General features: G+C 39.1%; 1 protein-coding gene and 1 long non-coding RNA gene across 7 annotated transcripts in view; one reads left to right on the forward strand and one right to left on the reverse strand.

Moving 5' to 3' along the window:
- GTF2I (general transcription factor IIi) overlaps nucleotides 1-21,381 on the reverse strand; it is a 107,862-nt gene that overhangs the window by 25,383 nt on the left and 61,098 nt on the right. For 3 of the 6 annotated variants that reach the window (XM_030796810.1, XM_030796809.1, XM_030796808.1), the window contains 7 exons: nucleotides 20,898-20,954; nucleotides 18,908-18,970; nucleotides 8,703-8,813; nucleotides 7,300-7,365; nucleotides 3,062-3,245; nucleotides 1,742-1,800; nucleotides 183-254 (listed from right to left, as the gene is read on the reverse strand). In XM_030796810.1, coding sequence (XP_030652670.1) covers nucleotides 183-254; nucleotides 1,742-1,800; nucleotides 3,062-3,245; nucleotides 7,300-7,365; nucleotides 8,703-8,813; nucleotides 18,908-18,970; nucleotides 20,898-20,954 — 612 coding nt within the window. The remainder of the gene's footprint in view (nucleotides 1-182; nucleotides 255-1,741; nucleotides 1,801-3,061; nucleotides 3,246-7,299; nucleotides 7,366-8,702; nucleotides 8,814-18,907; nucleotides 18,971-20,897; nucleotides 20,955-21,381) is intronic. The other 3 variants (XM_030796813.1, XM_030796812.1, XM_030796811.1) reach the window with 1 other exon arrangement.
- LOC115830932 overlaps nucleotides 8,750-21,381 on the forward strand; it is a 32,030-nt gene continuing 19,398 nt past the window's right edge. Inside the window, exons 1-2 of the long non-coding RNA XR_004026480.1 lie at nucleotides 8,750-8,894; nucleotides 10,061-10,179. This is a non-coding gene — a long non-coding RNA (uncharacterized LOC115830932). The remainder of the gene's footprint in view (nucleotides 8,895-10,060; nucleotides 10,180-21,381) is intronic.

Below are 21,381 nucleotides of genomic sequence, written 5' to 3' on the forward strand. Positions count from 1 at the left end.
GACTCCCTCTCAAGAAACAAAACAAAACAAAACAAAACACACAAAAAACCAAAAAAAAACAGAGAAAACTAAAGCTGAGTCCTATTCACTGTATTTACTTTCCTAAAATAAAACCACATTTAAAAAAACATTACCCAGTAATACATTTTAGTTGAAGGGGTAATTAAAAAAAACAGACTTACCAAATTTTTTGCAGAAAAGCTGATCCACCATCTTTCTTAATTTAGTGATTCTGGCATACCATTCTTCCTTTACTGTCAAAATAACAGTAATACAAGTGTTCTCAATTTAATGGGTTTAATAACTTTGATTATTAAATATTATTACTATAAAATAAGAGGTATAACTTTTCCTTTTCCTATGACTAAAATTATTTCTAAGATTCGTGGCCAGGCACAGTGGCTCATGCATGTAATCCCAACACTTTGGGAAGCCGAGGCAGGCGAGTCACTTGAGGTCAGGAGTTTGAGACCAGCCTGGCCAACATAGTGAAACCCCATCTCTACTAAAAATACATAAATTAGCCAGGCGTGATGGCGCACGCCTGTAGTCCCAGCTACTCATGAGGCTGAGGCAGGAGAATCGCTTGAACCCAGGAGGCAGAGGTTGCAGTGAGCTGAGATTGCGCCATTGCACTCCAGCCTGGGCAACAGAATGAGACTCTGTCTCAAAAAAAAACAAAAAAAAAGACAGTAATGAAATTATTCCTAAGATTCTAGAATGTATTTATTTCTAAAACAATGCTGACACTGTACACAAAGAGAAAGAGCGAAACATTTGTTAGAGCTAGGAAAAAGCAAAACTCAGTGTATTCAGGAACAGCTAGCAGGTAACACTTGCTACAGGAAGATTAGGGATATGATCTTGCTGCAGTCCTTCTATCTTAGTAAATATCAACAGTGTCATTCCATTCTGTTTTGTCCTCACTCCACTCCACTCCAGAGCAAAAGCAAGCAAGAAAAGCAATTATATTTCTATTTCTTTTAAAACACATCTAACAGGCTGGACATGGTGGCTCATGCCTGTAATCCTAGCACTCTGGGAGGCCGAGGTGGGCAGATCACCTGAGGTCAGGAGTTTGAGATCAGCCTGGCCAACATAGTGAAACCCTGTCTCTACGAAAAATACAAAAATTAGCTGGGCATGGTGGCAGGCACCTGTAATCCCAGCTACTTGGGAGGCTGAGGCAGGAGAATTGCTTGAACCCAGGAGGTGGGAGGTTTCAGTGAGCCAAGATCACGCCACTGCACTCCAGCCTGGGCGACAGAGCAAGACTCCGTCTCAAAAAACAAAACAAAACAAAACAAAATACATCTAACAATCAAGAGATGATATAAATGGCTCCATGCTCTAAAAGGAAACCTTCTTATGTCCTGCACATCATGGACATTCAATGAATGCTTGTTCCATTGACGTGTGTAGACTTCAATAATAAACTGTTCAATGCATTATGCCAGATAAATCTTGCATCAAAAGTAGAACAAACATTGTTCTTTTACTTCTGTCTACCCATAAATGCAATATTTACAAGTATTTACAATGGGTTAATAAAAAGAAGATGCGTTTATTCTTCTAGAAATTATTAGAATTTTGACAACATGAATTCTCCTGTAATGACACATAATTAATAGTTAGAGACATATTATTTCATGTGGAAGGTAACATAAAGAAGAAATCAATGTTAAGCGTGAAATAATTATTGCACATAATCTTCTGATCTACCTCGAGATTGAAGACCTACCTCCTGAAGCTGGCTTATCAAGCTGTAAATCTTCACGTGTTGAATTCAGAAGCTCATGTCTGAAAGGTGAGAATACTCAATAATCACTAGGCAATATTCAGCAAACTAATAACGACTAGTACATATTTAACATTTAGTCAATAAGGCTGGTTTTGAAAAGAAAAGATAATCTGGATGCTTGAACACAACTAAATCTTTTTTTTTTTTTTTTTTTTCCTGAGATGGAATTTTGCTCTTGTTCCCAGGCTGGAGTGCAATAGAGCAGTCTCGACTCACTGCAACCTCCACCTCCTGGGTTCAAGCAATCCTTCTGCCTCAGCCTCCCAAGTAGCTGAGATTCCAGGCGCCCGCCACCACACCTGGTCTATTTTTGTATTTTTAGTAGAGACAGTGTTTCACTATTGTTGGCCTGGCTGGTCTCGAACTCCTGACCTCAGGTGATCCACCCGCCTTGGCCTCCCAAAGTGCTGGGATTACAGGTGTGAGCCACCACACCCAGCCCACAACTAAATCTTAATTTGAGGTTTCTACAGAGTAAAAAGCAAACTAATAATTGCAAGTTGTCTCATAAGGTGCTTCATGGAGCATGTATCCTCACAAGTAAAGAGGTAACTTTGCAACCCACAGGTCTTTGAAGAGTATTACAAAAATCTTAAATGGGATCCTTTAATGTCATATTGCATTCAAGACTATCTTCCTCCACACATCTACAAAAACAATCATATATTCCCACACATGCTTTAAAAATCTCAGGCCTATGAGGGCGAGGTGGGCAGATCATCCTAGGTCAGGAGTTCAAGACCAGCCTGGCCAACATGGCGAATCACCGTCTCTACTAAAAATACAAAAATTAGCCAGGCATGGTGGTGCACGCCTGTAATCTCAGCTACTCGGGAGTCTGAGGCATGAGAATCGCTTGAACCTGGGAGGCAGAGGTTGCAGTGAGCCGAGATTGCAACACTGCACTCAAGCCTGGGTTCCAATGTGAGACTCCATCTCAAAAAAAAATATATATATATATATCAGGCCTAAAAACAAAGTGTGGATTCTACATTCTTTAGCAAAAGTAGCAGAAAATTGTGAAAGAAAATGTGAGTTGCATGCCAATCCAGTGCGGGCACTGTTCATGCTTCGAATGCCAACACTGCATGACTGATGCAATGTTGGACTCAGAGAAATTAAAAAGTGGAAGATAAAAATACTTAAAATAACTCAAACTTCATCACATAGAACCTTAGTGGTGAATGAATATTTGTCAACAATAAAAAAGACGTATTATTCAGAAAAGAGACAAGAGTTCAACAGGAATCCAGGTCTTACTTCTTTATCACAAAACGAATCCTTTCCTTTGCAAGTAATATCCTCTCTAGGCGAGGAATTCCGTAAGTAGATGGCCTTCTAAAAGGAATTCCTTCAGGAAGTCCTTCTACATAAAGATCTTCAACATGAGACTGGAAAAGAGGGTATGGGATCGTCACTGGACCTTTGGCTTTTATGGCTTGAGCTATAAGGACAAAAAGAGAAAGAGATATCATTTAAACACAGTTTGTAGAAAAGAATAATAAATCATTGAATCTGCAGTGCTCTTTAAATTTTTTTTTTTTTGAGGCGGAGTCTTGCTGTGTCACCCAAGCTGGAGTGCAGTGGCGCGATCTCGGTTCACTGCAAGCTCCGCCTCCTGGGTTCACGCCATTCTCCTGCCTCAGCCTCCCAAGTAGCTGGGACTACAGGCACCCGCCACCACGCCCAGCTAGTTTTTTGTATTTTTAGTAGAGACGGGTTTCACTGTGTTAGCCAGGATGGGCTCGATCTCCTGACCTCGTGATCCACCCACCTCGGCCTCCCAAAGTGCTGGGATTACGGGCGTGAGCCACGGCGCCCGGCCATGTGCTCTTTAACTTTTATAATTTGATCTTTACTTGTTACTGTGATTGAATCAGAAGAAAAATACTATGAGGGAAATAAAAAGAACATCAAAATTTCTAATATTCTGTTTATCAAAGTCTGCAGTGAAATATCGCATTACTTTAAGGCAATGTGGATACAGCCAGACTTTCTACAGAAATCTGAACCACATTACAAAGCCAGAAAAACACACCAGGTAATATCATTTAATACATATAGTACTAAATGGAAGAAGCAGTATTTTAAAAACATAAACATCACTGTAACCTTATTGGACTTATAAAAATACTTTCTGTTAAATAACAGAGGCAGGCTGGTCACAGTGGCTCATGCGTGTCATCCCAGCACTTTGGGAGGCCAAGGCAGGTGAATCACCTGAGGTCAGGAGTTCAAGGCCAGCCTGGCCAACATGGTGAAACCCTGTCTCTACAAAAAATACAAAAATTAGCCGGGCATGATGGCGGGCACCTGTAATCCCAGCTACTCGGGAGGCTGAGGCAGGAGAATCGCTTGAACCCGGGAGGCAGAGGTTGCAGTGAGCCGAGATTGTGCCGTTGCACTCCAGCCTGGGTGACAGAGCAAGTCTCCGTCTCAAAAAAATAAAATAAAATAAATAAGTATAAATAACAGAAGCAAAAGATTCTCCTGAACTACAACATTTCTGCTAACATTTATTTACCCAAGAGTAAAATAATACAGTGACTATAAACAGTTAAGAGTGTGGGGACTATTAAAATCAAACATAACAAGTGGCCTCCCATCAAAAAAGCTCCATTTGTTTGCCTTCATTGTGTGTAAAAGTCTATTTGTTGAACATTAATATTTGTACTAAAATTTCAAGTGTAACATATTACACATTAGCGCTGAGTTAGAGTTAATATCCTCTGTTGTACACTAAACTTGAATATTGTATTTATATGTCACAATGAAAATATTGCTCCATAAGGCAATTACGATTAATATTGCTTTGAAATTACAAAATGTGAAGATGTTTTTATAATTTCACAACAGTTGGTAAACATTATTGTCTTGTATACAAAATAATCTAATAAATCACCATCACAACAAAAGCCCCACAACATAACCTGTTTCAATTCATGAAAAGCACTGACATTGACGAAACTGATATAGTACATTTATAAAACTGTAATAATTATTTTAACACAGAATAGCACTAAATAAAGAATATAATAAAAATATAAGGCCAGGGGCCGGGTGCGGTGGCTCACACCTGTAATCCCAGCACTTTGGGAGGCCGAGGCGGGCGGATCATGAGGTCAGGAAATCGAGACCATCCTGGTTAACATGGTGAAACCCCGTCTCTACTAAAAATACAAAAAATTAGCCAGGCGTGGTGGCGGGCACCTGTTGTCCCAGCTACTCGGGAGGCTGAAGCAGGAGAATGGCGTGAACCCGGGAGACGGAGCTTGCAGTGAGCCAAGATTGCACCACTGCACTCCAGCCTGGGCGACAGAGCAAGACTCCATCTCAAAAAAAAAAAAAATGTATATATATATATACGCGCACACACACACACACACACATCTACATATATATATAAACAGGAAGCATTTATTACATGTATACCAGGTATTACGTGAAGCACTTTACTAACTTATCAATCTCCAGGCTAGATCTTCAGTTCTCATGACCACAAAAGAGGATACTAAGACTCAGACAGGAGAAGAGACGTGGCCAGGCACTGTGTCCCCAGAGCCTATGATCTTACCACTAGGTTACAGTGCTTCCAGGTAGCTCATGCTATGAAGTTTTTGCTTCAGAACAAACCAATAAAAAACACGAGGCCGAGAGCAGTGGCTCACGCCTGTAATCCCAGCACTCTGGGAGGCCGAGGTGGGTGGATCACCTGAGGTCAGGAGTTCAAGACCAGCCTGGCCAACATGGTGAAACCCCGTCACTACTAAAAATACAAAAATTAGCTGGGCATGGGGGCGGGCACCTATAATCTCAACTACTCAGGAGGCTCAGACAGGAGAATTGCTTGAACCTGGGAGGCAGAGGTTGCAGTGGGCCGAGGTTGTGCCACTCCAGATTAGCCGACAAGAGTGAAATTCCATCTCAAAAAAAAAAAAAAAAAAAAAACACACAAAAAAAACCCATGGGCAAAAAAGGTGTAAGCTATTAAAAACTGGGAGAAGCACTAAGAGAACCTTAAGTAAACCACTAAAAATATGGAAAAGTTACTGAATTCATTAGCAAATTTACTCTAATTGTAGATTTTCATTGAGGGGCAGGTTATATTACTCATGATGAAGAAAAAATGCTCATTTAAGTTTATTAACACAAATACCATCAATATGGTTTATTGCATTTAAATTTTCACTTGAAGCTGCATATCATACAATTTTACAGCTTGTTAGTTAATGGCAAAGTAAATAGTCATCCAAATAAAAATGATAACAGATAATAAAATTGATATAAATGATAAAAATAAAATGATTTTTATTTTAAATCATTTAAAATATTTTATAAAAAATAAAAATGGGCCGGGCGCAGTGGCTCACGCTTGTAATCCCAGCACTTTTGGAGGCCGAGGCGGGCGGATCACGAGGTCAGGAGATCGAGACCACAGTGAAACCCCGTCTCTACTAAAAACACAAAAAAATTAGCTGGGCGTGGTGGCGGGCGCCTGTAGTCCCAGCTACTCGGAGAGGCTGAGGCAGGAGAATGGTGTGAACCCGGGAGGCGGAGCTTGCAGTGAGCCAAGATTGCGCCACTGCACTCCAGCCTGGGCCACAGAGCGAGACTCCGTCTCAAAAAAAATAAAATAAAATAAAAAATAAAAATGATAACAGATGATAATAACAAATTGCGAATTTCTTTGATCATTATATAAAGGTGGCTGTAGGATAGAATAGTAAAAGGACTAAGAAGGAATTGAAATCTAGCATCAACTCAGTTATACATCAAGATAAAAGCAGTGGCCGGGAAGGGTGGCTGACGCCTGTAATCCCAGCACTTTGCGAGGACAAGGTGGGAGGATCACTTGAGGTCAGGAGTTCGAGACAAGCCTGGCCAACATGGTGAAACCTCATCTCTACTAAAAATACAAAAATTAGTGGGGCATGGTGGCGGGCACCTGTAGTCCCAGCTGCTTGGGAGACTGAGGCAGGAGAATCGCTTGCACCTGGGAGGCGGAGGTTGCAGTGAGCCGAGATCGCACCACTGCACTGCAGAGACTCCGTCTCAAAAAAAAAAAAAAAAAAAAAAAAAGATAGAAGCAGAGACAATAGGGGGATCTCAGCGAATACTGGATTTAACAAAGTAGATTAACAAAACCTATCAGTTAAAAAATAATTTTTAATGAAACCCCCAAGATCCAGAGCTTTGTAATAAATATGTAATATAAATTCCCAAATATCCATGCTGGAAGTTTAAAAGAAATGTTAGCTGAGAACTACAGAAATACAACTTTTCCTTAGCTTTACTGTAATCTAGAAACAAAGCCTGTTTCTAATATTTAGACAGACACTACTAAGGACCTTACAATGACAGACGTGTAAGTAAGTGTGGCACGGTTCACTGGCAGCCCTGGGCTGGGCTTGTCCACATCACCCCCATGATGAACAGTAACGCCATTGTGTAAATGCTCATGAACAAAGTATTACAGGAATTTTCCTGTTTAGACATACCATATTTCCTTTCAAACAATTCTTCAACTTGTTTACGTAGATCAGTGATGCGAGCATTCCATTTCTCTGAAAATTGAGCAAAAGTTAATTCTCATTAAGAAGTCCCTACCATCGGGGCAGCACTAGGGTCTTGAGATGACCGAACATACAATGACATATTTTCTACATTTTTACATCCCAACTGTCCATATCATTTTACTGCCTTCCAAGAACTTTCCCCTTTTTGGGTGGTTCTTAGAATTAGTAGGTTGGTGCAAAAGTAACTGTGGCTTTTGCCATTACTTTTAATAGTCTCATGGGAGACTATACGACAAGTTTTAACATTTAGCACCTCTTTTTAGCCTTTTAATTTCTGAAAAGCAGGAGGGCAGAAAAGATCAATCAAATGAAACACGACAAAAGGGAGGCCACGACAAAAGGGAGGCCACGATAAAGGTCTCCATGGGTCTTTTAGCAAACTTCCTAAAATATGTATTAGTTGTGTGGAAATAAGACTTTACAGATATATAGTTGCAACTTAAAATGCTAAAGAACAGGCCAAGTGCAGTGGCTTATGCCTGTAATCCCAGCACTTTGGCAGGCTGAGGCAGGCAGATCACCTGAGGTCAGGAGTTCGATTCTAGCCTGGCCAACATGGTGAAATCTCATCTCTACTAAAAATACAACAATTAGCCGGGCATGGTGGTGGGCGCCTGTAATCCCAGCTACTCAGGAGGCTGAGGCAGGAGAATCACTTGAACCCAGGAGGCGGAGGTTGCTGTGAGCCGAGATCATGCCACTGCACTCCAACCTGGGTGACACAGCAAGACTGTCTCAAAAAAATAATAATAAAAATTAAAAATAAAGAACAAAAACATATTTAAAAAGTACAAAAATTCAATTCATATCCAATCATTGTGACTATGACACAATAGAATATTAAAGTACTATTTTCAAGATGTATACAAGCTTAATGTCCCATTTATTCAAAATATGAATCATCAACATAATTTGCCGCTAATATCTCATTCAGTCCCTTGCTAGGATACATCATCCATTGAGAGCTCACAGATTAGCAGCCGCAGTAACATGGAGCAAAAAAAAAACCAAGAGGTGAAACAGTTCTGAAATAAAGGTTTTAAAGCTAAGAGAAATAACTAGTTACTAAATCTTTAGCACTAATCTTGAGCTGACTAATTAACATCAGATAAGACAATGTCCTATGCTTTGGTAAATCCAAACTATGTTTAAACAATGTCTGTAATGTAATGTTCAAAATGCTCCTGGCTTTCCAAAGATGAGATTATGATGCAGTAATGGATGCTAAAGCATATCCCCCCTGCAGAGCATGTTGCAACATTTATCAGTCACGCTGAGAATCCAGAAGATGAAGGAAAAGGTCACGTAGTTCGCTGAGAACTTACCGAAGTTGAACTCCCTCACTTTCCGCTTCCCAGCGTTGGCAGGTTCCGGGACTGGTGGCTGCGGTAGCTCATTGGCCTTTGGTCTCTTAGACGGTGGAGAATAATCATCATCTTGAAAAAGAAAATGGTCATTACTGGAAGAACCGTCTTAGAATTACAGTCACCTCCTGGTCAATTCCCAACATTCAAAAGGTGAGCAGGGCTTTAAAGCTATTTTGAGTATCAATAATTATTTCTGTATTGTGAGCTTTAGCAGGCTTTTTCCTAGTTACATTTGAAATTTTATTTGTTTGGGATGTGTTCAAGTGAATACTGCTTTTTCCTCTGTCGTTCTTCATTATTTTTTAGTTTGCTTCATTTGAATTGTCATTATAAATTTCCCCTTCTCAAATAACTTTCAAATTGCCAAGAACTATATTGTTTTAAGACTTTCAAGAAAAAACTTTTAATGAAGACAGCCACCTAAAGTTATAAGTAAAAGGGGATAAAATAAAGCTTAGATGGAAAAAGATATTTAAGCTTATACAAAATTTAAGCATGCATAAGCAAGGGAAATTGGGTAAATAGTTTTTTTCTTTTTTTGAGACAGACAATTGTTCTGCTGCCCAGGCTGGAGTTCAGTGGTGCGATCTTGGCTCACTGCAACCTCTACCTCCTGGGCTCAAGTGATTCTCATGCCTCAGCCTCCAGAGTAGCTGGGATTACAGGCACCCGCCACTGCGCCCGGCTAATTTTTGTATTTTTTTGGTAGAGATGGGGTTTCACCACGTTGGCCAGGCTGGTCTCAAACTCCTAGCCTCAAGTGATCCACCCATCTCGGCCTCCCAGAGTGCTGGGGTTACAGGTGTGAGGCACCGGGCCTGGCCTGTTCAAATACTTTTAACAAGTGCAAAATGTATGGGCTTAAAGAAATAGGGCTGCATTATTATGAAACAGATACTGTTGATTCAGTCAGCACAGAGGCTGTGTATAAAAGAACAGTCAGCTATTCAAGCACGGTGCACAGCACACACGCTGTTGTGAGAGTTCCGTGCTCATTTCCTTGTGGATACACCAGCAACTCACTCTGCTGTGACCCTTCAGTACACCTCATGTTAGGATTAGAGACATCTGGGTCAAATCAGCTGCCACTGTCATCTTCTAGTCCCTCAAAGTGTCAGGTAAAATGCTATTAATATTGCTGCTCAAACACCTATAAAATACTGAAAACATCATTTTAAGAAATTCTCATTTAAAAACAAATGTGGTATGGTGAAGAAAATAATTATTGTGTTAAAGACAGTATTATAGGAAAAAAGATCACTCGAGTACAAGATGCTATCTTTTTAGATGGGTATAATTGTTATTCTTATTTACAGCTAAAGAAACGGGCTCAGAGGATGTTATTTGATTGGACTATGTTGTATCTCTGGAGAGCCCAGCTGAGATCAGACTGTGTGTGTAACTTCACTAGCCTACCAGGGTGCTTCTCATAAAGGTAAGAAATGCAAATTTGGCCTAATATACAATTGTTGCCCGGGGCAGCACTGGATCGCTTCTATAGACACTTCTGTGTTAATCAAGGGAAATCTTAAGGGAAGGTGAAAATGCTTCTAGAAGGCGACTGGACACCAGCGCCCTTGCTTGCTGCCTCTGGGCTTTTCCTCTAAGGCCAACAGTGACCTGAAATTATCGACCGGCTGGCCGTGCTAATCAACTGGAGAAAATGGTTCCGAGGTCACTAACATCAGACAAATTCATTTTAGGACCTATATATGTGCTTAGAAAGACAAAAGTGCTTTTGTAAAGGATACTGTTGGCTGGGCGTGGTGGCTCAAGCCTGTAATCCCAGCACTTTGGGAGGCCGAGGCGGGCGGATCACGAGGTCAGGAGATCGAGACCATCCTGGCTAACATGGTGAAACCCTGTCTCTACTAAAAAAATGCAAAAAAAATTAGCCGGGTGTGGTGGCGGGCGCCTGTAGTCCCAGCCACTCGGGAGGCTGAGGCAGGAGAATGGCCTGAACCTGGGAGGCAGAGCTTGCAGTGAGCCGAGATCATGCCACTGCATTCCAGCCTGGGCGACAGAGCAAGACTCCGTCTCCAAAAAAAAAAAAAAAGAAAAAGAAAAAAAAAGATACTGTTTCAGAAAAACATAATCATAGTAACAACTAATGACGCTATAAAATGCTGATGTGTTGAATGCTACTTTAGAAAAACATGTTCAAATCTAGGAAAAAATTTGTGATAGAAAACTATCGGCAGGGTCTCATTCTTTCTATCTATCTATCTATCTATCTATCTATCTATCTATCTATCTATCGGCAGGGTCTCATTCTATCGCCCAGGATGGAGGGCAGTGGCATGATTATAGCTCACTGCAACCTCGAGCTCCCGGCCTCAAATGATTCTCCTGCCTCAGCCTCCCAAATAGCTGGGACTACCAAACCTGTCTATTTTTCTTTTAATTTTTTTGTACGGAGAGGGTCTCATTATGTTGCCCAGGCTGGTCTGAAACTCCTGGCCTCAAGTGATCCTTCTGCCTCAGCCTCCCAAAGTGTGGAGATTATAGGCATGAGCCACGGGACCAGGACAGAAAACAATTTTAAAATGACAACCTCCCTGTGAAATAAAACTTGACTGGCACCTGGGTTTGTATTACTGTAAGGATTAAAAATGGTCAAGACACCCTATAAATAGATTAAGGTTCCAACTTAAGTAGAAACAATCTGGAAAACAGAATGTGTGAGTTTGGACCTCAATTCTGAAAATATGCTTTTTAAAAAACCCGATTTTCCAACTCCAAAATAGATTTTAGAAACCTTAAGAGTATTTTTATGCTGGCTTCCAAAGGTTAAAACAAAATACACTTATTTCACCTATGAATACTGTCAAAGCATTATAAATGCTTAATATTGCTATATATTTTTTTTTTACAAACATTAAGCAGTAACTTCTAAAACAAAAGTATTTCCACTATAGGTTAAGGTCTCCTAAGTATCCTTATAGATCATCATTTAAACTGACTATTCACTGAATGACATAAACTGAAAGCTGCTAGAGTAGAATGACATGAGAAGGGAAACACAGCTGTAGATGGAATGGAATGGACACCTGTGGAGCTCCATCCCATGAATCTCAGTCCAAATCCAAACTTCACAGCTGAGGCCCAGGGGAGGGGAAGACAGGTTTTCCTTACTGAAAAGACTTCACTTTTTCAGTCACGCAAACATTTCAGAACACAAAAGATTTAATAGCATAAATATATTTTATGAAGGTAACCCAATCGATCATAAACCAAAAAAAAAAAAAAAAAGAGAAAAAGGCAAATCTACTAGAGTGCTTTTTTAATACAACAAAGACTGTAAAATATTGAAAATATCAGGGATATCACATTTTTCTCTTCACTGACAAATTATAAAGTTCAATCTGTTAAATGTGAACAAATGCAGAGATGAATGTAGTTATTTTTCGAGACAGGGTCTCCCTCTTTCACCCAGGCTGGAGCACCACTCACTGCAGCCTCGATTTCCCAGGCTCAGGTGATCCTCCCACTTCACCCTCCCAAATGGCTGGGACTACAGGCCTGCACCACCACGCCCAGCTAATTTTTTTTTTTTTTTTTTTTTTTTACTTTTATAGAGATGGGGGTCTCCCTATGTTGCCCAGGCTGGTCTTGAACTCCTGGCCTCAAGCAATCCTCCTGCCTTGGCCTCCTAAAATGCTGGGATTATAGGTGTGAGCCACCGCACCCAGCTGGATATAATTACTGATAAAATATCACACCATATATTCTATTTTAAAAACCCTGTTTCATAAACTTATTAACTAATCTTTGGGTGTTTTAAGTCATATGGAACATGGCATTCAGGCGTCAGAACAGCTATAAACTTCACCACATCCTCAATTTTTTCTGCAATGAACTCTTTGTTGCAATTAATTGGTTTTGACAAAGTAAGAAAAAATGGGTTTCTTGACCTAAAATCCTTTCCACAAAGGATCAAAATTACTTTTTACTCTGAAGCATAAAACATCAACTAAAAGCTCTAGGGCCTGCCCTCAGATACTGGGCATTGCTTTTCCAATTATTCTGCTGTTTCCAAAGCATAAACAACCATTTTTGTTTAACAAGACACATGTTTCAGCATGCTTCAAATTCAAGCCCGAACTCTGTTTCCATAATCAAAATGTAAAGCTTTTAAAATACATTTTAAGATATTTTATTTTATTTTTTGAGATGGAGTCTCGCTCTGTCACCCAGGCTGGGAGTGCAGCGGCACGATCTTGGCTCACTGCAACCTCCACTTCCTGGGTTCAAGCAATTCTCCTGCCTCAGCCTCCGGAGTAGCTGGGATTACAGGCGCCCACCACCACACCCGGCTAAGTTTTATATTTTTAGTACAGATGGAATTTCACCATGTTGGTCAGGCTGGTCTTGAACTCCTGACCTCAGGTGATCCACCCACCTCGGTCTTTCAAAGCGCTGGGATTACACCACCACACCTGGCCCATTTTAAGATACTTTAATATGCAAAAGGTGCTGTTCATGAATTTACAATAGTTATGCTACCCACACTAACAAAAGCACTCCGCCAGTACCTTCAAGTTGGCAACACCATCCCTAACTCAAAATTTGTGTTTAGAAAACACCAATTTCCTTTTTGCAACATATTAACGAATATGCCCACAGATAATACAGGCTTCAGAGCTAAAGCTGTTCATCACTGCATTCTGGCCAGTGAATCAATAAATAGACTATGTTACCATATCTTCTCATACTCTTAGCTTCAACATAATCAGACTGGTAATGTGTTATCATGCAATCTGACATCTATTCAAAGTTAAAAGAACAATCAAAACCAGGTACTACGTCTATTTCAAAACTGGAGCCATTAATTACCCTATACATTTCAAATAAATGGATGCATTCTTTCACCCACGGATACCACTTATAGCTCCTCTAAAACTCTTTACATAAACAATTGAGTATTCATTAAATGACTATTTGACAGCAATAAAAAAAATTTAAAACAAAGTGTTCAAGTGCTAACCTAAGCAATTATGTCAATTTTAAAAGTGCTGCAGAGACATTTAAGAAAATACAAGAATTAAACCATAAACAGCAAAGCCTGGTGGCTTTGTCTTCAAAATCTCCCCAGAATCAACCACTTCTAATCTCCCCTGACACCAACCTGCTCTAAAGCACCCTTCTCTGTGCCCTAGGTAGTTCCAAGAGGCTCCCAAGCTAGTTTTCTGTCAAAAAACTATTGACTGCTCTAGGTCTTTTCTTTGTTTTGTTTTTCCCCCCTTTTCTCAACATAGTCGCCACTTTTCCTAGAAGTGAAGGACAAAAAGTGTCACTCTTATTTTCAAAACACTCCTGAGGATTTGCTACTAAATTATTCACTACTAAATTCTTAGCACTGTGGCCAGGCGCGGTGGTTCACGCCTGTAATCCTAACACTTTGGGAGGCCGAGGCAGGCGGATCACCTGAGGTAAGGAGTTCAAGACCAGCCTGGCCAACATGGTGAAACCCCTGTCTGTACTAAAAGTAAAATATTAGCTGGACATGGTGGCATGTGCCTGTAGTTCCAGCTACTCCGGAGGCTGAGGCAGGAGAATCACTTGAACCCAGGAGGCGGAGCATGCAGAAAGCCGAGATCAGGTCACTGTACTCCAGCCTGGGCAACCGAGCAAGACTCCGTCTTAAAAAAAAAAAAAAAAAAAAAAAAAAGAGGCCGGGCACGGTGGCTCATGCATGTAATCCCAGTTCTTTGGGAGGGTGAGGTGGGTGGATCACGAGGTCAGGAGTTCAAGATCACCCTGGCCAAGATGGTGAAACCCCGTCTCTACTAAAAATGCAAAAAAAATTAGCCGGGCATGGTGGCGGGCGCCTATAATCCCAGCTATTCAGAGGAAGGATGAGGCAGAGAACTGCTTAAACCTGGGAGGCAGAGGAAGCAGTGAGCTGAGATTGTGCCACTGCACTCCAGCCTGGGCGACAGAGCGAAACTTCATCTCAAAAAAAAAACAAAAAACAAAAAACTCTTAGCACCTGGTACATACAATGTGCTCAGTATTTGTGGAAGGATTAAATGAACATATCAATAGTATAGTCCCTAATTATATGCTGCAGTCAAGTATCTGGCACTATCTTAAACATAAATTCCACAAAAAAGGGATGGTAGGTAATCCAACTGCCCATCATAAACCCTACTAAAATATTGAAACTCTAAAAACGTATTATTCAAATCTTAGTACATAATTCCTCTGAGACTCCTTTTTTTACATGTATAATTGTGTATTCATTAAGTGTCTGATTGGCAGCTATAAAAATAAAAAACACAAAAGTTTTCCAACGCTAACCTCCTCAATTACAGAGATCCTAAAAAACCTATGGTACCAGCTGCAGTAAGTGTGCCATGTGTGGTCATGTGAGTCAATTATATTTGAAATTATTTACATATACCTTTCAAAATATGAGAAATAAAAAAAGCCAAGGAGTTTGACTTAGGAAGATATAAAATTCATCACAAAATGAATTTACTTAAAATCAATTTAAGGGAAAAAAATCAGGTTAAGTAATGAACAGAGAGTTAGGCCACAGCAGAAGGAACACAGGTAACAGGTAAGTGACTCAGGTTTGGGAAGCTAGGCCCTAAGAGAGAACTGTGCAAGAAAGAAACCTCCTTTACACCGTTCTTAGCACTCCCATGACAGCTAGACCTGAAACAAGTCTGATAAGGTTTTCTCTGCACACATCAGAGATAACATACCTGACAGCAATTCACCTTAACCCAGTTTTACGAAAACTGAGGCAAGCGGTCCTATTAGTCCAAGGCCGATTTCCCAAACCTAAGTCACGTATGTTTTAAATGTTTACCACTGACTCCAAGTACAAATAAAATGCCACAAATGGAAGCGCACAGCTCAGAGTGCACCAGCAGTGGGTAAGTAATGACCCTGTAATCCACAAACACGTCCGCGTCAGTGTCAAATTAGCCACTTCAGAACTCCACATAATTGCAAATGAAGATATCGAGGTTAAAATACTGTGAAAAATCGGACAGACTTATTTGATAACAAAGTTCTGCTTTTTTTTTTCTATCTATCAATGATTTGGGAAATGTGAAAAGATATAAAAGGAGAAAATTAAGTCATCTCCAAGCAAGCAGGAATATCTCAGTTTATTTTTGTCCATCTTCCTACCAAGCACGAGTATTTTCCAAAACAAAACTAAGATTATTCTCTAGATACACTTTTGCTTTTCAAGTTGCCTTGTTCTCAAGGCAGGATTTTTTTTTTTCCACTGTAACATTTTATATTAGAGATCTTTTTTCAGATTATTGGAAAACATTATCAGGATTTCAATGGCTATACATTTTTCTGTTATGAAGATATACCAAAATTTTATTTCCTAACTACGGGTATCTAAATAGCTCCTACCATTTGGAAGTAATCTTTCCAGAAAGAATATACGATACACACTATTAACCAGAGATGTGCATGTAAGTTCTCACTTGACCTTCCTTATTAATATTGAGAGTTTTTTATCTTCCTAAAAAAATCAGGAATTTAATGGTTGATGTAATTTCTATATAATATACATATTTTTTATATATACATACATAAAATGTGTGTGTGTATGTGCACATATGATGTGGAAAATGCTACCTTTTAAAAGGATTACTTTACTCAGACCTGGTATTTCACTGGTCTTCTGAAAAGAAAGAGGTCTACTAGCAAAATTCTGCTACTTAATCACAAATGTGAACATTAAATCAGGCTTATGGCACAATGTCTTAGTTTAAAAGAAATGAATGGCCGGGTGCAGTGGCTCATGCCTGTAATCCCAGCACTTTGGGAAGCCGAGGTGGGCGGATCACCTGAGGTCAGGAGTTCGAGACCAGCCTGACCAAGATGGAGAAACCCCGTCTCTATTAAAAATACAAAATTAGCCGAGTGTGGCGGCGCATGCCTGTAATCCCAGCTACTCAGGAGGCTGAGGCAGGAGAATCGCTTGAACCTGCAAGGCGGAGATTGCGGTGAGCCGAGATCACGCCACTGCACTCCAGCCTGGGCAACAAGAGTGAAACTCCATCTCAAAAATAAATAAATAAATAAATAAATAATCAAATAAATGAAAAGAAAAGAAATGAGATTTATTACTCCATCTAAAACAGTTAAACTTCAAAAGGCTGACATAAGCTTCAGGTTCATGAGCCATTTATTTCTGGATTTTCGTAACCTCTCTTTAAAGGTCTTATACTACAAAAGCAAGTATTTACATTCTAAACCATTTTAATACAGCCTCTACAGGAGAATGGCGTGAACCAGGGAGGCAGAGCTTGCAGTGAGCCGAGATCGCGCCACTGCACTCCAGCCTGGGCGACACAGCCAGACTCCGTCTCAAAAAAAAAAAAAAAAAAAAAATACAGCTTCTATCTGCTTTAAGATTTGACAAATCAAAATGGTTATTAGTCCTACCTAAAAGCTTTATTTTTATAATTTTAATAACCTCCTATTAATATCTCCATAGAAAGGGCACAGCTGAGTAGTTATAATATTTGTATGTTCTTAAATTTTTTTCCTGTTAATGAGGTTTCTAACTAAAAACGAATTAAATTTCAACCATTTAATGCTAGACGATAATTCAAAATGTTTTAGATTAGAAAAATTGTATTAATGAAAAAAGAAATCTGTATATTAAGTTAACACATGCAGCATGAAAAGATTTCTTGTATTGAGTGGAAGCTACTAATTGACTTATATTTTAGAAGCAATGAAGACAGACACATTGAGTAGTCTGGAGTAGTCAAACACTAGAAATAACCAAGTGACATCAGTAGGCGACAGGTTATTAAGAGAGAAAGAGAGATAGACAGCAAACCAAGAAAGGTTACGCAGCAGCTAGAAAAAAAACTAATAAAGTACCAAGATGTGCAGTTATGGGAGGGGGAGGCCTATGGAATATGTGATATTTTAAAATTTGCATTGTAACATATGCTGAAAGCATCTGTATATTTTTGCATCAAGATATGTTCTGCAATTATTTCTCAAAGTAGACACAATAAGCTGACATATATCCCTCAGTATTGGGACTTGGGAGCAGAGTGAGGGTGAAGAAAACTTTCCACTGTACAATTTACTGTACCATTTTCACATTTTACCACAAGAAAGAAGTACTTTCAGGGGAAGAAACTTAACGCAAGTATTGTGACACATTAATTTTAATTTTTTTTTTGAGATGGAGTTTCACTCTGTCACCCAGGCTGTAGTGCAATGCTGTGAACTCAGCACACTACAACCTCTGCCTCTAGGGTTCAAGCGATTCTCCTGCCTCAGCCTCCCAAGTAGCTGGGATTACAGGCATGCACCACCACACCCAGCTAATTCTGTATTTTTAGTAGAGATGGGGGTTTCACCATGTTGGTCAGGCTGGTCTTGAACTCCCGACCTCAGGTGATCTGCCTACCTTGGCCTCCCAAAGTGCTGGGATTACAGGTGTGAGCCACCATGCCCAGCTGTGAGACACTAATTTAAAAGGAAAAACGCAATGCTCATTTAATAATTATTAGTATGAAGTGATAGTTAATAATTCTATTAGCTGAATTTTCAAATAATTCAGGATAAACTGGCTCAGCTGAGTTCATGCTTATCTTTGGAGAAAAAAAAAACCAGGTTTGAAGCAATCTTAGCTATAGAGAGTATTGTAGAATTTATTTGTAGCTATTGCTTCAAAACAGTTTTGAAAGATAAATTGTATGTCAGCCTCTAAGTAGTATTTGCGGGTCGTTGCAGGGGGCAGGGACTTGCTTTAAAAATTACTCACTAAACTATCAACACTTTCTCCTCCACTTTACTTAATTAGAAATTAGGGATTCCAGCTCCAAGTAAGTCTTCTTCTATCACAACCCAATAGATTATAGAATCTGTTTTTGTGTGTATCAAGTCTGGTCATAATTTTCTTTTTCTCTTTTCAACTCCCACTGATAGCAAGGATAGCTTGGGCCACCCGTGGGCCAATGCTAATTCTCACGGTCTCATTCTGTCATCTAAAACTCCCAAAGCAGTGGGGAGTGGGCTGCTTTGGCCACACAAACGCATGTATTCGTCCCACAAGTCTCCTTTAAAAATGAATGAAATGCATATTTAGCAATGTGAATGTGACAAATAGTTTTATGACCAGAAGTAAACTTTGGAATCAAGGCTTTTAGATAACTAACCTTCAATAGTCACCTCAACTTCAGGGTCCTCACTTGTTTCTGAAGGGACATGTTGAGTAGAATCTTGAAAAAAATAAAATTCTAAAATGACATTCATTATTAAGCATGTTTCCATATGTTCCAACATTTTACTGATTTGATACTCCAAAAGCAGCCTACTATAAAAATCCACTGGCATTTTCATTCATTTCATATTAATGAAATTAAAATTTGACCCTTTTCATTATAAATAGGGATAAAAGAAAATAAAAATTAGAAAAACTCTGGAAAAATTTAGATAATAACATGTTACCTGCAGAAATTGACTCAAAAAAATCCCATAGTCTTGGAGGAATGAGGATATGACAAAGTCACAATGAATTTCCTGCCACAGCTAGAAGATGCTCGGATAGAAACAAATGCTTTCTACTTTGGTTAGAATTTCTTCCCTCCTTTCAGAAATGTGAGGAGTGGTTTCTACTGTTCAATAAAACCACAACCCAGGCTTTGCAATGGAGAGTTTCCTATCAAAAGACTGAGTGTCACAAGTGCACACAGGACTATATCCTCTGGCTTTGTATGCAACATATTTCAAAAATTACAAAGTTCATTCATATTTGTTCCTACACAAGACAAATGTACATCAGAATGTTAGTGCTAGAAGCTTAGAGAGTATTTTCATTAGTTCTCTTTCATTGTGCAAAGGTTGAGAGATTAATTGATTTGCCAAAGATTATGTTTACTTGTTAGTAAAGGAATAAAGGCCAGAACCCAGATTCGATTCAACTTTGTTAACACTGGAATATGACAGTAAAAATGTCCTAAAAACGCAGTCTTCAAGGTGCAGTACCTGCCGACGGGGCTGCAAGGCGGTCAGCCATCGGTACTGCCCAATGAGCCCTTGTACTGCACGTGATCTACTACCTAGGTCTTGTTGTCCTAAATCCCGCCTACTCAAAGCTGAAAACTCTGTCACAGAGAAGATACCCACCTCCACACAGTAAAGCATACAACACTCACCCACACAATCTTCTATAAAAAGGGCTGACAGGGAAATGTAACCAACGGTTTACAATGAGCATGTCAGTATTTTTGAGAGAAATGTATTTCAGGGAAAAACCCTAATTCTATAACTGAATTTGGAGAAACCAGCCTATACTGGGGGACTTTTAAGATTGCCTTTCCCTCAAAGAAGGTAAAAGATCAAACAAAAGTTCTTTTTAATTAAAATAAAAATGTAAATACAATGGAATATAAGCAGTTACACAATAGACTCCTCTTTTCATTTGAGAAAAATAAGGGATAACATGACTAATTTATGAGAGAAATAATTCTAAAACAAGATTCAGTTACCTTACCAGTCATTTTCCTTGAGAGAAATCTATAAAAATTTGTGTGAACCGTTTAAACCCCTTGGAAATAAGAAGCCACCCTATATGATAAGTTGAACTCAGGATTCTAAACAAAAAGAACTGTACCTCAGTCAGGCATTCAATTCTAAAACCAAAGCTGTAGAGCTGATAAACTGACAAAGTCATTTATGGAGTAGTTGTGAGTATAAAATAAAGGGAGAAACTCTCTCCTGTATAAATTTTATGTAGGCTATATTCCTACCCTACTAAGAGACTAGAAGTATTAAAAAGTACATTTGAAAGTAAAATATGAATGGAGCTAGTAATTTTAATTCTCAAACACTGAAGCTATTCTTCCTTAAAAGATCTTTAATATGGCACAAGAAAACCAGGACAAAAAAAAAAGTAGCATTTTGCATCATGTAAGAGCTTTACTTACCACTTAGTTTCAATCCCATAGGCTTTATTAATCAGTATGGTCAAAGAAGCATATTATATCTTAGAACTTAAAAAAATAATAATAACCTGTTGGCTAGGAAGGCATACCAAAGGAATCACCTTTTATTTCCAAATGAGGTGTTTTAAGGATAACAGAATCTATAAAATAGAATAAACATACAACAAATAGTGGAAAATATGCAATCTCTTTTTCTCCTAACCTTCTGCTGGTACTTCCATTTCTGTGCCTTCATTGCCCTCTGAAGAGTGATGGCTTCCTAAAAAGAAAATAAACAACATATAATAAACCAATAAAAACTGACATTGAAAGATGAAAGAGAATCTAGGTAACAATGCAAACAATGTAAGACATAATACACATATGCAAAATGATTGTCTAACTCTTTAGCAATTAAGTCGAGCAATGTTTTCTAATTCAGAAAAGAATACAACGCTTCTATTTGGAAGCTAAAAAAATTATTTGAAAACACAAATACAGAGTAGACCTAAGTAGGTTTGGGGATTTATTATTAGTTACTATAACTACATGATAAAATTACTAGATATTGGAATCTGAGGAAGCAGAATTATGCTTCAAGTACCATGCTCATCTGTCAATGACACACATACACAAACAGTTCAGAGTAAATGCTTGCTGTGATCAGACACTTAATTAACTCTCTATAAATAAGTTCCGGGTTTGCT

Source organism: Nomascus leucogenys, chromosome 17 (genome assembly GCF_006542625.1).
Source record: "Nomascus leucogenys isolate Asia chromosome 17, Asia_NLE_v1, whole genome shotgun sequence".
Classification (NCBI taxonomy): domain Eukaryota; kingdom Metazoa; phylum Chordata; class Mammalia; order Primates; family Hylobatidae; genus Nomascus; species Nomascus leucogenys.